Consider the following 16,722-nt stretch of genomic DNA (forward strand, 5'->3'; position numbering starts at 1 on the left):
TCTATTCTTGTTTCTTGAAGTTGAAAATCTCCATATTTGTTGGTTGCAATTGTGGATTTTGGAAAATCTCCCTCGGATTGCTTCCAAATCAAAGTTTCAAAAACACACTTCTAGAGGCTACCTTTGGTGACATAAAATGAAGGAATAAAGGTTCAAGGAATTCCTTGTTGGCTATCCTCACTTATTTATTCTAATATTGGTTAAAATTGTTTCGAAAAACCCACCCTTTTTTTTGCCAAAACCATTGGACTGATTTCGTTGGTTTATACAGCATAGTATTTTCCTTTATTTAGAATACAAATTTGTCCAGTAAAAATAACTTTTACCATTTTGAACTGATATGGTGTACTTTGCAATGATACTTTAAGTATTTTTTCCACTTTTTTTTAAATGCTAAATATCATACCCCCTGAATCATTTAATTATTTTTTGTTTTTTGCATTCAAAAACTTAAAGCAACTGGTGTGCACATTCATTGCAATAATTTAAAACTCTAACACTGTATTTTAACGTTTTTTTTTCCTATTTAAAACCTATTTCGGTGACACCTGTGTTTTTTTCCATTTAGCTGTGATCGTGACGATATTTTAAGCAAACAATTAAAGATGTAAATATGTCGGTGGCCCCTATGAAGCTATTAATTTTATTTATCTATTCATTTTTTTCAACTAAAACTTGCCACGTGTTTACACTATGTACTTTTTTTTTGGTGGTTTTTTACATTTGGTGACCGTTAATAATATAATCTTAATAATACAGAATTTTGGATGATTTTATTTTAAGAGTTCACTATCATTTAAAATTTTGCAGAATAAATACTTTTAGTTACTTTTATTCTATTTTAATTTTGTAATACTGCAAAGGTCTTCTTTTTTTGTGCATCGTTAAAATATAAATTAATGGAATTCTTAGGGGAAAAAGCGGGGGATTGCACCCTCTATACCCCTTTGAAGACGGCCCTGAAGTACACTAAGGGCCAAGGAGAGGCCATGTCAGCCTAGTTGAAAACAAGGAGCCGGCCTCGTATAAGTTTTAATGTGGATAAGGAACTGGAAAACTAACAGACAGGGGAAAACCAACCTAGGGTTTCCAATCCTGAATACAACGATATCCCGCATGATATTTAGCTGAATTAATCCTGCAAATTTTTTCCATTCATATATTTTTCAACTTTTGTCGCTCATAAAACGACATTTTCACAAGTATCATGTGTTTGAATCACCTTCCTCGTACGTCTGCAAGAAGAAAGAGAAAAACTGTCTCATGAGATAAAATGTGGATTCACCACTTAAGAACACAAACAAAAATGGAGTACATTTTTCCGAAAATGAAATTGTAGACTCATTCGAGGTCACAGTTAGCTCCTTGTTGGCTTTATATGGACACTCAGCAATTGAGAAAATGCATATAATTTAAAACATTTTTGAAAATCATCACTAAAGTTTAAAATCTTGGAAATTACACTTTAGAAAAAATAGGGAAAGTGTATTATTGGTTGAAAAACCCGCTGGAGTAGCCTGAATGCAATGTTGGATCACTTCTGTAAGCTTCAGGAATGCACTCAAAACCTTTAACTTAAAAAAGTGCTCAATATTTTTCTCCAAAGAAGAAAGCAATGAAAAACCTGGCATTATTTATATATTCGGCATGACTTTAAAAGAGGCGACAAGAACTTGAATGAAACACAGGAGGACTCGCATGACAGTGCAGTAAATTAAGCTGCTCAAATTTTTGAACGTATCTTTAAAATGAAAGGTAAAATTAGTGAAGTTATGCAAAACATTTTCTGAGACTAGGACTTGGTGAAAGAAAGCAGTACTTACCCTTGGTCTTCACTTACTGGAATGAATCAAATACACTAACACAATGACAAAAGTTAATTAAGTCACTTGGGCCATTCTCAATGCAAGTTAAATTGGATACAGCTAAACACGTACCCAATAGACATCGCTTTGGTCCTAAGTTTGCAGTTCTTGAACAAAACCATGCTTCAGAAAGAAAAATCTACTACAGAAGTTGATGAAATTACTGGGGATCTTTTGTTAAATGTCCGCAGTAATTTAATCTCAGTAAAACCAACTGCACTGGAGCCACAGCAGGTGTTTTCATCAAGAGCATTATTTTTTGAGTAAAAATCCTTTCTCATTCCATACGAGCAACGCTTTGTTAAGACGCGTTGGACTTTTTTAGGACATGTTTTTGTGTACGAAATGATAATTGCTAGTTATGATCTGACTTTGCAGTGCTCTGCAATTGGTGTACGGAATTCGTGAAAGCTACTAATTCTAGTAACAAAAGCAGTTCTTCCTAAAAGGCACAACTTTTTCTATTTGATGTTAGCATTAAATTTTTAGAAAAATAAAATCAATCCCGAAATCCCGCGGGACTGGATTCGGCGCAGGATTGGAAATCCAAGTGCTCTCGGTAGCCCTGAGTACGCCCCAAAAAAAAAGCCTTGTGGCAACTTCTGATATTAAACCTATGTCCAGTGTTTTGATTGCCACCCAAGCCCCTATTAAACGTAGGCCAAATTTGACGAACAAGCACGACGTGAAACAGCACCAAATTTGACGGTTCTTCAAACTATTAAGAGAGTGTTGCGGAAGAAAAAAAAAGTTTAGCCACAAATCGCAACCGGCCCTGCGACTTAAGGGCCCTTTGGGCGATCGCCCGACCGCCCGATTACCCAGTCCGGCTCTGTGGGCTGGTCATTTCTCAAGAATGGAAAATGACAGAGCTGCGTTGACGGTCTTTAGTGTGGTCCCATTTGGACAACGACCAATGGGTAGACCAAAAACAAGATAGGTCGACTGTGTGGACTCTGATTTTGATTTCATTAAAATCAAAAACTGGAGGTCAACGACAAAGAGGAGGACAGCCTGGCGGGATCTCCTGAAAAAGGCCAAGGCTCGCAATGGGCTATCCAGCCAATTATGATGATAATTACAGACAAAGGGGTCTCCAAAAATATATTTCAATGGGCCTCTTAAACCCATAAATCAGCCACTGAAAACTAATCTTCTGGTAACTCTGAAGTAATTTGAAGTGAATATATGTAACATTAATTTCTCAATGCTAGGGGTGAGGCAATTGACCCTCCTAAATGACAGGCCTGCTTATATTCCAGGCCCCACAATGTATGCCCGTAAAAATTTTTAGGTCCAGAGATTTTCTCTTTAGAATCTTGATCTGTAGGTGTTCTAATGTGAGAATATCTTGGGTAGACATGTTGAATCCTGCGCGAAATAATTTTACAGGCCATCAAAGATAGCGGCCATTTTGGTTCACTTGCTCATTACGTTTTTCGCAACGTGCGTACCAATAAATTTATTTTTAGTTTTGAACTGAAATTTTTGGGCCTTAGAAAGTCAATTAATGTAATAGTTATGTCATAAAAACCGCTCTGGCTTTTTCTACAATTTTTACGTGAGGTATCTCTAACGTTTTTTTGTTTAACATTCTAGTTACTTAAAAGTGTACAAAAATTAATAACTCTTAATAAAACCAAACGATTTTAAAGTGTAAAACCTTTTATGTAAAACAATATTTTTCAAGGTCACCAGCGTAGCCAGCAATATCTTCTGTAGGGGTTTTTTTGGTCAAAAATACCTTCTAAAGGGGGGTTTTTTTGATAAAAAAAAACCTTCTGAATGGATTTTTTCGATAAAAAATACCTTCTGAAGGGGATTCTTTGATTGAAAATACCTTCTGAAGGAGATTTTTTGGTCAAAAATACCTTATGAAGGGGATTTTTTGATCAAAAATACCTTATGAAGGGGATTTTTTGATCAAAACAGCCCTTTCATATGCATACGCTACTGTATTAAAATTTGCATTCATGTTAAAACCAGTGGCTATAGGGATCCCCCCCCCCTCGGTCCACGCTGTTTAAGGTTATGTATCGTCTGCTATCAAAGTAATTGTTTTCGAGTAAAAATGTTCCACAGTTCCAAAAACTTTTTGTTTCATGTTTTTCTGTGACAATAACTATTTTAGCAATGGCTGATATTTCTAAACTGAGTTCAGAAAGTTTTGGTAGGCAATTGAAGACATCTTGAAGACAGTTTTAACAAACGAATATGTAGTTTGTCAAAAGGAATCAAGAGAAAAATTATGTTCTTCGAGCAAAAACGAGTTCGGGAAGCTGCTGAAATACGCAAAGACGCAATATTGAAAAACGCGGCAAGAAAATATAGTGTGTCATTGCAGCAACTAGTGCTATAAGAAATACACGAAAGGAAGAACGCTAAAAAAAAATGGTAGAAAAAAATGGACAGACAAGTTATTTTGAAAGTGAAAACAATATTTTAGAAAAATCAGAAAGTACTGAAGGAGGTCCAAATCAAGACGAAGTTTTTGACAGAGTAGCAAATCTTAACCAGCGATATGAATGTTTCTGCAGCGAATTCATATGCACATCCAAACTGTATAAGCTCTTATATTCGAAAGTATGAGCGAGAAACCAATACACAGTCTGCGCAACATCTATCCTCAAAATTTGAACTGTTTAAAAAGGCAAATGAAATATTAAAGTCTCTGTTAAACTCATTTATTCTTTCAGAAATAAAAGAGTTGATGCTTAATGCTCCATGTAGATGAAAATGCATTGGTTTTTATAAATGAAACAAAACTATTTCTCGTAACAACGTATAATGAAAGGATTCTTTTCTGTGCTTCCAAAAGAAAGAATGACCCTTTGTTGGTTTTTTTTTTAGTCATTTATCTCCAAAAGTACTTGCTGCTGCTTTTAGCTCACAAGAGGCTGTGAAGACTGCAGAAAATCATTGATAATCTTGAGAAAATCATTATAAGATGTTGATTTTAGACTACAAGAGGAGTTCTGCTAAGCGAGTAAAGACGGTTCAGGATGCTCTTGGCTCAATGGATGAGGAAAAAAGTCAAATAATGATTCAATCGCAACGCACAAATATTGAAAGCTTGAAAACAGAGATTGAGTTTTTGTTAAAGGATGTAGTGACAAATCAGAACTGTGCAAGTGTTGGGAAGTGTTTCGTTCACTGGTATCACTTGTAAAACACTTGATTATTGCTGATCGCGAAGAAAATTACAAATTATACGTTCAAACTGTTGAATTACTGTTTCCAGTCTTTCGTGTATTTGATTGCATAATTATCTACTATATGAAACATGGTACGTAGAGAGAATAAGGGCGCTAGAAAATGAGTGTCCCTACCTGTAAGAAAAATTCATTCAAGGTAAATTTGTTGTTAAAATTCAATGCTGTGAAGCCAGAGATGAAATTGGAACAAACGATTCAACGGTCACAGAAAAGTGCCGGAGAAATTGCAGAGCAGACGAGAAAAAGTATGTTGCCGAGTGGCATTTAGAGAATCATGAAATTTTAATGATATGCAATGTGTTTCGTGGTCTTACTAGTTCTCATTTAATGGATCACTGTGAGAGTGTCCCGCATCCTTATTTTTATAGGCAATCGAAGCCAGTATTTTGATGAAAATGTCAAAAGACTTGTTGATTTTATCCATCAACATGTAAATCCCTATGATATTTCTGAAACAGAGCAACTTTACAGCTTTCTCACTAAACAACTTGTGAATGGTAGTGTCAAGATTCGCCTTCTCAGCATCATGAATCATTGATCAGAACAGTACCGCCAGTTTAGACTGGATACATTTTGTTTCAAAAATTGTCTGATTTACTTTCCAAAGTCAACCTGCCATGATTTGAGGCACACAGTTCTTCATAAAATATCACTTCTAAGCTAATGGGGAAGAATCAACTTTAACAAGGGTACAGAGACATGGAAATAGCGAAAGAAAGGGGAGAATGCATTAAAAATATTTTAGCTCATGACTTGTTTCCAACGAACACACTATGTGATGGTCAGGGGCGTGCACAGAAAATTTGGGGCCCGTCACAAATGCCCACAAATGTTTCGGCCGCCCTTCCATATTGTTTAAGCACATATTTCATCCCTAGTTTTAAAAATAATAGGCCCCCTTCAGGCTCAGGCCAGGGCAAACTGGTTTCTCTTATTTCCCCCCCCCCCGTGCACGCCCCTGGCGGTGGTGATTCACCTACCAAGCTAGATTGCAGAAATATCCGTTCCCAGAACATTTTTTATTTAGCAAAGTGTCCCCAATAAAAACTGCCCTCGTTATATATTTCATGTCACAAGTCCGCAAAATAAAGAAAACTTTTGGCGAAGTTATCATCAATGTTCTGCACGGATTCATTCCTGTATGCTCTTTTCATGAACTTCATCCTGTGTTCGATAGTTATTTGCAGCATGTCGTGAAATAATTCGAAAAGATGAGAAGAGAATCAACTAAGGGCAGAACAAACATTGCTGTAATTGACAGAAAAACACTAGTACCTATGCAGGAAAAAAATTCTGGTCTTCAGTATCAAATAAGGAAAATTTACAGTAACTAGCACGCAAGTAAATAGAAGAAATGTCAAAAATGCTACATTTTCAGCTATTGCTAGTGGTTTAACAGTTAATGAAGAAGCAATCTGCAATACTTTTCATAGGAGATTTGAGACACATCATTGAAGAACTTAATTAGAATAACTCAAGAGAAGATGCAGATCTACAAATTTTTCCACACATAGACTGGGCTGATAAAAATTGCTCGAAAAGAGTGGCTGTGGCATCAAATGATACAGACGTTCGTCGTAGTGCAATAACATGCAATGCAAAAACAGATCGTAACCTTTTTTAAAAGTAACTAATCTTGTATTTTTCATTTATTGTGTTGTTGAAGAAACATGTATGTGATAAACAGGAGTTTCAAATGAGCATTTTGGATTATTTATTAATTTTTGTACTCTTTTTAATAACCAGAATATTCAACAACAAATGTTGGAGATATCTCCACGTAAAATTGAAGAAACAGCTAGACCGGATTTTATGACATAATTAATACATTAATTGACTTCCTTCACTCCAAAAACTGCAGTTCAAAACTAAAAATAAATTTGTAGGTACGCCCGTTGCGAAAAACGTAATGAGCAAGTGAACCAAAATGGCCGCTATCTTTGATGGCCTGTAAAATTATTTCGCGCAGGATTCAACATGTCTACCCAAGATATTCTCACATTAGAACACCTACAGATCAAGATTCTAAAGAGAAAATCTCTGGACCTAAAAATTTTTACGGGACTACATTGTGGGGCCAGGACTATTATAGGAAGTTTAAATTTCGACGGGGTCAACAAGAGGCCATGTCTGCCTGGTGTAAACCTAACCGGCAGCTCTGTAATGCTGTGATTAGGTTTTGCGTAGCCTTCACAATATTCCCAGGTTAGGTTTGCCCCAACTATAGTGGGCCTAGCTTGAAATCTAAGTGATATATTTATGGAGGGCTGGCAAGCCCTAGCTGACAAGGTGTCTACAGTGACTCCCAAAGGTCCCAGAATTTAAATTCTGGGAAGATCTTCATGAAGAAAAATTCATGCTATTTAAATTTAAATCTGTTTCTTATTTCAAAATTTTATATCATTGGCAACCTAATTATAATTGAATCAAATTTATTACATAATTTTGAAAAAGGGCGTAATGAGTTGTCAAAATTTTCAACTTAAAATGTACACTTTTTGTATAAGACATAGAAAAATAAGAATATTTTTGTACAAAAAAGATTCTTGGGCTCACAAAGGCCTGTTGAGTCAATGAAGTTTCAATGCCGTCAGAATATAAATATGCAAGACCTATATAAATTTAATAAATAAAATTGGATTGTGGTTTTCTACAAACTAAAGCTTTTGTAATCAAGGATTTTAGTGAGGTGATAGTGTTTCTAATGTTATCCTTATGCTTAAAATTTAGGCCTCTTTTCAGAATTTTGCTACATAATACTAAATATCGTGTATAAAGACTTGGACACATCCAAATGGTATCGAGAATATTAGATGTGTCCCCTTTCAAAAAAAAACATAAAAAAAAAACAAGGTATTTCTAAAAATTAATCGATTGATGGTTGTTTCAATTTCAAGTTTTTACTGATGAGTTTAGCACTAGTAAAATTCAGTGTACCTTCAAACATTTATACTGCAGTGGGCAGGTAATTGGCAGTATCTGCAGAAAGTAGTTTTCGAGATATTTGAAGCAACTTGTTTTGTATTCAATACTAACAATAGGGAAATGTTGGAATAAGACGTTTTTTTGCACTTTTTCTCAACATGAAACAAATAAGCAAGCTTATAGATTAAAGCTAACCTACAATAGGTGACAAAAATACAAAAACATTAAAAATCTTCAGATGCTACCCATAACTTGCCCACGGCAGTATACTTCTCCTTTGGGGGTTCATTGAAAAGGGAAAGTTAATGGTCTTTTGTTAAGTTGAAACTGCCATGGAAGTAACACAGGGTAATACAGCATCAAGAACACTTCCCTTTTGCAAACTCTCCATAAAAAAGTCATTTCTTTGGCAAAAGTGTGTTGTAACGAGACTTTTGTTTTGGGAAAAGTTTTACCAAACATATATCTAGTGAAATCGAAATAATGAATAAAATTCTATATCATTCATATATTCTAATGATAGTTAATTTAATTGAGAAAGTTGCGCTTTAAGTGCTCCTCCTCATGAGCAAATGTAAAAAATGACATTTATTAAATTTAAAAAAAAACCCAATTGGTACTATACCCCAGCAAAATCAAAAGAATAGATGAGTGTACTCATGCATGCACATTCAAATATATGCACCTATTAAATTAATATTTTTTGACACCTTTAAAATGTTTTACAAAAGTCTGGTACTTTCAAATTCAAAAATTTTGTATGTGATAGGTATTTAACATCTGTAGGGAACTCTGTATTGTTTTGAAACAAATGATGTTCGCAATAACTACAATAAAAATAAATACTGCAGTTAAAGCACTGAGGTGGTACAATTCTTCAAAATCAGCGGGTCGGTTGTCACAAGTGCCGCTGATAATAAAAATCGCGGATAAACCCCAAGAAGGCTAAAATGAGGGACAATAAGGTAAAAATTGTCCTCCCACAAAAATATAGTTGCATTGATGCTTCAATACTTTCTTCAAACTGAAAATTTATACAGTAAAGTAAAAAAGTTTAGTATTTTTGCACAACGGAACTTGCATAGATAAAGAACAATTGTATGTACTATGTAGAACGTATTGTCTATCTTTCATGAGAAAAGCTCCCACCGTTAAGTCTGAGCCCGTCTACTGATATAGAATCAGACTTAGTTCATTTTCTGTAAAGGTTAGCAGGAAGGTTTTTCTGGGGCCATTTCGCCTTTCGTCTTCTCGCCTTTATGCAGTCATACGGGTTTTCCCTACATTAAGCTTCTCTGGGGAAAATGAGACGCGCCTCGTTACTTGGGCAGTAGACAGGCGCAGACATTTCAGCAGTGGCTTTTCTCGTGATGGTCGGACAGTACAATAATTAAATGAAACAAAAATAAATGAGTTTATTTACAATTTTTAGACAAAAAAGTCGTTGTTTCTGCTTCTTACTGCAAAAACACGTTCCTGTTTGTTAAATGACTCGCGGATGATAGAAAGTTTATTGTAGTTTAATTTTTCTGCAAAAAAATAGAAAAAATGTAATAAAGCAAGTTTTGGAATAATATTAGAAAAATTTCTGAGTGGGTTTAAAACACTAAAAACCCACTCATTAGATATGACCTTGAACTAAACCTGCAGTGAGAATTTAGAAAGGAAAGGTTCCTCCAGGAGGGATGGTACATACCATTGCATTTTATAGAGAAAAAATTCAAAATCGATATTTCCAAAAGCTGGAGGGGAGCAATGACGAGCCCCCTGAATACACCCTTAAATAAACAAAATTAATTAATCATAATGCAGGGTCTTCCAAAAAGAATGATCCGTGAAAAATATTGAACATCAACACTTCATATTAATTTTAAACTATGTAGATAATGAACCACTTTTTTAAAACCAAATTAAAGTGGTTAAAGTGTCCACGTTTTCGTTTTAAAAAACTAATGAAGCAAAATCAGGATCCTAAGATAATTTGATTTTTGCCATACTTTTTAATTAGGTTTTGAAAAGTTTTTAATGCACAGATATGTATTCAAAAAGTACTTTATTTCAGTGACTTTAATTACAGCACAACTTTTAAAGACAATTACATTGTTGTAGAAAAACATGTATGGAACAATTCAGCAGTAAGTTATCCAGGGCTAAGGTAGATATGCAATATACCGACAGCCTGGTTATGACACACAGAGACTACAGTTTCGTCATTGTTATGGACTCATCAGTCTGGAACAGTCAATAACTAAGCTGGAGGCAGATGTCATCTCATTGATGCTTAGAGTGCCAACTGACTGGTAGCTAAATTAAAATTAACACACCAGCGAGAGTCCCCAGCAATGGTGCAGTTCAACTCGTCAATTGAAAGCAAAGCATGGGTATAAAGCAGTTTACAACCTTTTAGCCAGGGCTAAGGTAGAACTACAGGCAACATACGGAAATCATCTCATTCAAGCTGAATGAGTCTCGTATCTGCCTCTCAAACTCGGTTCTTGAATATTTCAGACTGATGAGCCCATAACAAGGATGAAACTGCAGTCTCTGGATATCATGACTGGGATGTCAGTATATTGCATGTAGTTCTGCCCTAGCCCAGTCTTGAGGACGGTAACTTTCTGCTTTATACCCATGCATTGCCTTCGATTGTTTAGTTGAAGCACACCACTGCTGTGAACCCTTGTGATTTGCTCAATTAAATTTAGTTACCGGTTTGTTGGCACTCTTAGCTTCAATGAGATGACATCTGCCTTAAGCTTGGTGATTGAGCATTCCAGACTGATGAGTCCATAACAAGGATGAAATTGCAGTCTCTGGATGTCATACATGCATAATTGACAAATGTGTAAAAAATATGTTTTTCTTCAAATCTTGCTCATAACCATCATTAACTTTCAAATTGGAAGCAGAAATCAAACAAAATGTTAAGTTCCTGTCTTGAATCTTGAAAGGTATGCGGGCCTTTCTTGTAGTTTTCTCAATTTTTTTTGATGCCATATCACTTTGATCTGTTTGATTCTTATTTCACTGTTAATTAGCAATTGTAAAAAGTTTTTATTTCGAAGAAACTATCATTAAATGAAATACACTTACTAGCAGCAAGTTTACCAATAAGACAGGTAATTTAATTGATTTAATCTGCCATTACTAATAAGCCAGCTAGTGTCGAGAAAGCAGGTGCTAACCAAGGCTGAGGAATTGTAGAAAAAATGACTCCGACTCTTTGACTTTGAAAAGAATAAGGTTTTGTCAAAATGTCTTCTGTTGAAAGGTTCTTCATTCATAAGGGCGTAAGGATTGGTAGGCGCACCATGGGCTCTCACAATCCTTTACTCTGAATCTTATTCAGCTCCCTATTCTGCACAAAGTATGAAGTTGAGAGGACGATTGAATGTCATGGAGAAGCGTGCCATATCTTGCGCTCACTTAGGCTTCAGATCTGGCTCTTCCCCCAATTTTCCTTCCACTTCCACAGTGCCATGAATTCAAAATTAATTATAATGCAAGAATAATTAACTGCAAGCTCCTTCTGCAAACTTATATGGATTGCTTTGAACCTAAAAAAGAAAAACATGGGTGGCTCACAAGTTGTAGGGTGCTTACTTTGGCTCAAGAGCCTCCCTCCCCCTTTCCCCCCGACTACCAATCACTTCTGAAGTGCTCCAAATTCAGAGTTAATTAAAATACAATATGAATAGCAACCCCTTCTGCAAGTTTTCCGGATTGCTTCACATGCCATGAATGTAAGGGAAAAAAACGGAAACGAGCAAGTTCAAAGGGTGCAAGAATGCACTAGCCAAGGGCACTCACTTTGGCTCCCCTCCCCCCTCTAACTTAACTATCACAGGTGCTATGAATTCAAAGTCAATTATACAATATTTGCTGTAAACTCCTTTGATAGGGAACATTTTAATATAATTAAGATTTTGGTGCAATCTGCAAATTGTTATCAATTATCAGTTCATTCAGGCAAAATTAACAAGGCCAAAAAAAAAAAAAATTTTTTTTAGAGCTCTGAATATATTATTATTATTAGCATACAAATAAACTCACACCTATTAGACTATAATGATTTAGTACAGTTAAGGAGTGACACAAGCTCGGAGCATAAAACAATCGAAATGGAACAGCTTACAGTTCCTGGGGCCAATGACTACTGATTGCGAGTAGTTGGTGGTAGCCAAGCATGTCATTTCAAATTTTTCTAGGAAATAGGGGGGGGGGGAGTGTGCAAAGGCTGACACTGGTCACTCAAATTCTCACAAGCCCCACAGAGCATAGGAGCAGTGACTCAACATCTTCCCACCCATCCTTTCCCCCTTTTTTTTTTTTATAAAACTGAAAACTGAGACAGATGAAGGTGAAATTACAAATTAAATGAAAAGGATTATATTCTTTCCTGAGATAAAATGTATTTCTTAGATCATTAAATGGTAGTATTTTTTACAGATTTTCTCACGACATCTTTATTGTTAAAAAACTTTATGACTTTACCAAACTTTAACCAAAATCTTCAACATATTGTTCAGAGAAAACCAATAAATTAAAACAACAACATAAGAGAAGCACACTCAGACCGTATTTCAGTTACTATTCTCAAGAATATAAAAAAAAATCAACAGTCAAAGAAACTCATTTTGAAACAGCATGTATTATCTACCATGTTAAAATCTGTTCTGCATCTCTTTCAATGTGAGTTTCTTGCGAATGTTTACAACAAGCAGAATTTTCCAAACATAACAACAATACAGACGTAAATTAAGATTCAGAAGAAAGCCTACAAAAACGGAAATATTTCACAACACAAAAAACAGTAAATCGTGAAATTAAAACGAACTAAAACTTTAAACAGCAATATTTCGCATTGCAATTTCTACCTCACAATTTAAAGGGGCGGCTCTGTTTACATTTTACTCGGGGCTGCTTTAATGTATCCAGGTTACCATGCTGTTTAATAGAACGTGGTCGTTTTTATTTCTCATTTCGCCAATGTACTGTAATTGGTTTTGTTCGGCGATCCTAACCGGTCGACCACTGAGTAACCGGTTGCTAACCGCTGCATTCTATCATCAACCGGTTACCGTATTAATATGTTGATTAGTTAATTGAAGCACGTGATCATTAGATGTCATGTGATCGATTAACCGGTAGCTACCAGTTGAGCTCGTCGAACGCAAGCATTCCTTGCGTTCGACGAACTTTACCGGTCGACTGGTTACTAACCACAGGGTTCTATGATCAACCGGTTACCATTCTAAGCAGTTGATTGGAGTACGTGATCATTAGCTATCACTTGATTAACTAACCGGTAGCTACCGTAACGTAAGCATTGAGAGCGTTTTAAAATTCACCGCCGGGAACATTGGGCGCCGAGCATTTTGGACGCCGGAAACATTGGGCGCCGAGCATTTTAGGCCCCGGGAATACTGGGCACAATATACTCGGCGCCCAAAGTTCCTGGCCCCCAAAGTGTTCGGCGCCTAAAGTGTTCGACGCCCAAAGTTCCCGCCGCCTAAAGGGTTCGGCGCCCAAAGTTCCCGGCGCCTAAAATGCTCTGCGCTGATAGCCAAAAATGTCTATTTGAGAAATATTCTCAACAATTCATTTTGAAAGCTAAGTGAAAACTAAGTGTAAATGTTTTTACTCACTTGTATTTCTTTAATAATGAAAAGGCAGTTAATCTTGTCCTTTAAAGGACGCTTGTTTCAATTCGCGTACGGGAGAATCAACCTGTAAACATCAGAATGACTTCGAACGACGTGTTTCGTCAGGAAGAAGGATGTGACGTCAGAGCACGAGCGGAGATGATGTAATCTCCCGATAGCTCGATAGGCAAATCGAATGTTCTGGAAGCATCCAGACTGAGCTCTTACGTAGGCATATCCGGCGTGACGTGCATTGAGTGCGCTGTATTATATAAACAGGAGGAAATGAGAAGGAAATCACTTCTTCTGCTCGCGTTTCTCATTTTCGACTGACGATAGTCGTATTTTTGAGAGGATCGTTCGCTGTTGGGGCGACGTCCTGCACTTAGGGGATGGCTTTTAGAATTTCGCCATGAGAGTTAGGGACTTAAAATTTTTGAAACATTTTTAGGATAATTCATGTTAGGGTGTCAAATGTTTTTTTTGGAAGATGTTCTTTTGGAACATGAAGGATGTTTTTGAGTGTTGAAATTCCTCATACTTGTTTATACCATTTACTCATGTTAAAGTTTGTTTTACAGTTGTTAATTATTGGATTATTATAAATAAAATGATTTAGCCATACAACTTGAATTCTGACATTTCATTCACTTGATAGCTACAGAAATGTGAAACAGAAAGGCATCTGCTAAACTTGGTGTTTACCTTCCTTGCGGGAGTTAGACAAAATTTGTTAGGTCAACAGGCGCCCAAAGTTCCCGGCGCCCAAAATGCTCGGCGCCCAATGTTCATGGCACCCAAAATGCTCGGCGCCCAATGTTCCTGGCGCCCAAAATGCTTGGCGCCCAAAGTTCCCGTCGCCTAAAATGCTCGGCACCCAAAGTTCCCGCCGCCCAAAATACTCGGCGCCCAAAGTTCCCGCCGCCCAATTTACGGCACCCAATCTGCGGCGCCCAATCTTCCTAGACCGCTAAAAAAAGGGGGAGTCTCCTGGTTGATGGGATCCCAATCCTCTAGGTGATCTGAAACATAAATTCAAGGTTAATTCTTATTAAACATGATGTAGAATTGTCTGGACGTAGCCGATTTGAAAAAAAATTTTTTTCACAAAATGACGTCTTTTTGAAAAAATAAAAGGTTACTTTTTGGCTCCTTTTTCAAACTTGGGTATTTTTTAAAAAATAATAAAAATCAAAAATTTCAAAAGCCCCTACGTGGGGACAATTTTGATAGTACTAAGAAAGTCCAAATTTCAAGTAGATCGGTGTGTTAGAACTTGAGATATCTTATCAGCCGTTTCTAAAAAACTAGCTGCGAGAAAAACACTTTTAAAGTTTGCAGTCTCATTTCAGCAAAAGAGTTTATTTCAACAAAATTAACTGTAACTCCAAAAATAATTTGAATTTCATAAATCCTCTTAGAAACTTATTCTTAAAGGTCTAAACTCTGAGAATATGAAGGAAAAAAAATCGATTTTTTTTTGAATTTCTAGACTAGAATACTCCTTAACCAAGGTACTGTAAAATCTTCTTACAACAACCTTCAAGGGATCATAAATTTTGTTTGCTGTAATAGAATCCTAGCAATGTAAGGACAATTAAAATGGGACTGATCATGCCATAAAATGGTTCCCTTATCTTAGATATTAAGTCAAGGCCATAAAGAATTTTAAGCCAAAGCCATATGTCAAAGCCCTTGTAACTGACTTCATTTTTAAGGTAAAGGAATCACGTTGTTGCCTTAGCTTCAGATCTGTCCCAGAGATTATTGCAACAGTAGATTGCTCTGTATAAACTGTTAACTGAACTGACCCTGCTAGGCAAGTCATATGACTTCTACATAGTTGGAAATGCAGTAAACGTCTGTAGTTATCCGTGGAATATAGGATTTCATGGTAACCACAGATAAGGAAATTTGTGGATAATCTGGAAATTAGTTTAAAAATATACTTGTGTATGCAACTAGTGCTTAAAAGATTGATTACACTCGCACCTGCTTCAACAACAGCTAAAATGATAACAGTACCTAAAAGCTAGAAAAGGATCGCTGATTATTGCAAACAGATTACACTCATATGCATAAAAATAAATTTTGCACTTGTTAAGTTAAAATGTATGATCTATCAACATTCAGTTAATCATTGCCGTTGTTTTTTGAATGTGTGAAAGGTCTCGGATAATCCACCCATGGATAATCCGGAGTTTACAATAGGTTGTACACAATGCTTGTGAGTATATTAAATACAGTAAACCTTGGGGATCATGTATCTCTTTTGCGTAAGTTGTAAATAAATGGTTGCCACTATTCAAGTTCCAACCGTCATGCATTTTACTATATTTTACTTTGTACTTTTTATTAATAATGTTATATTTTGCTTTTTTTTGCAATAAAGAAACTGATTGTGATAGTGGGAATTCTAGCAGTAGCGAGAAAACTTCTAGTGATGAGGAAGATACTGCAATGGAAGAACTGGAGAAAAAGAGAAAACATCCTCATCGCCTTCACCATGAATTGTGGTATAATGATCCCAAAGAGGTAATTTTTGCTTGTGGTGTTTTAAAAACTTATTTGAGTCATTATGACACCTTTCACAATTGAAAAAAATTAAAACCTTTTTTTTATAATGTTAATTATACTAATCTTTTAGAGGTTTACTTGTTGTGTTTGTTTATGTATTTATTGAAAGGGAGAGAAATATAGTTTTAAATCAGTGTAAAATTCAATAGAACAATTTTCAACACAGAGTTGAAATGTAATTATTTAAATTGTCTGAGGTATTAATATTTAAAGTGAAATCTTCTGAATAATAATTTGACTGATTTGTTCTCCACATGCATATAAAATTGTTTTCTGAAAAATGTCTACCATTTATAATTTATGTAGATCTAATATTGAAATGTTTTTTTTTTTTTTTTTGAATGAGCTTGTGTTGAATTTTAGTAATATACTTCTGTTTTGATTAACATTCTGATTCAAATGAAATTACTTACTAGGGAAGTGTAAGGAATTGGAACTTTCAACAAAATAACAATTTTAACTAAATTCATGATTGTAAATTCCATAATGATGGTC

The 16,722-nt window shown here is 35.7% G+C and overlaps 1 protein-coding gene across 1 annotated transcript in view; it reads left to right on the top strand.

Annotated features, from left to right (window-relative positions):
• Positions 1–16,722, top strand: part of LOC129218898 (ribonuclease 3-like) — a 167,423-nt gene that overhangs the window by 22,206 nt on the left and 128,495 nt on the right. Inside the window, exon 6 of the mRNA XM_054853218.1 lies at positions 16,032–16,185. Coding sequence (XP_054709193.1) covers positions 16,032–16,185 — 154 coding nt within the window. The remainder of the gene's footprint in view (positions 1–16,031; positions 16,186–16,722) is intronic.

This window comes from Uloborus diversus, chromosome 3 (assembly GCF_026930045.1).
Source record: "Uloborus diversus isolate 005 chromosome 3, Udiv.v.3.1, whole genome shotgun sequence".
In the NCBI taxonomy this organism is placed as follows: Eukaryota; Metazoa; Arthropoda; class Arachnida; order Araneae; family Uloboridae; genus Uloborus; species Uloborus diversus.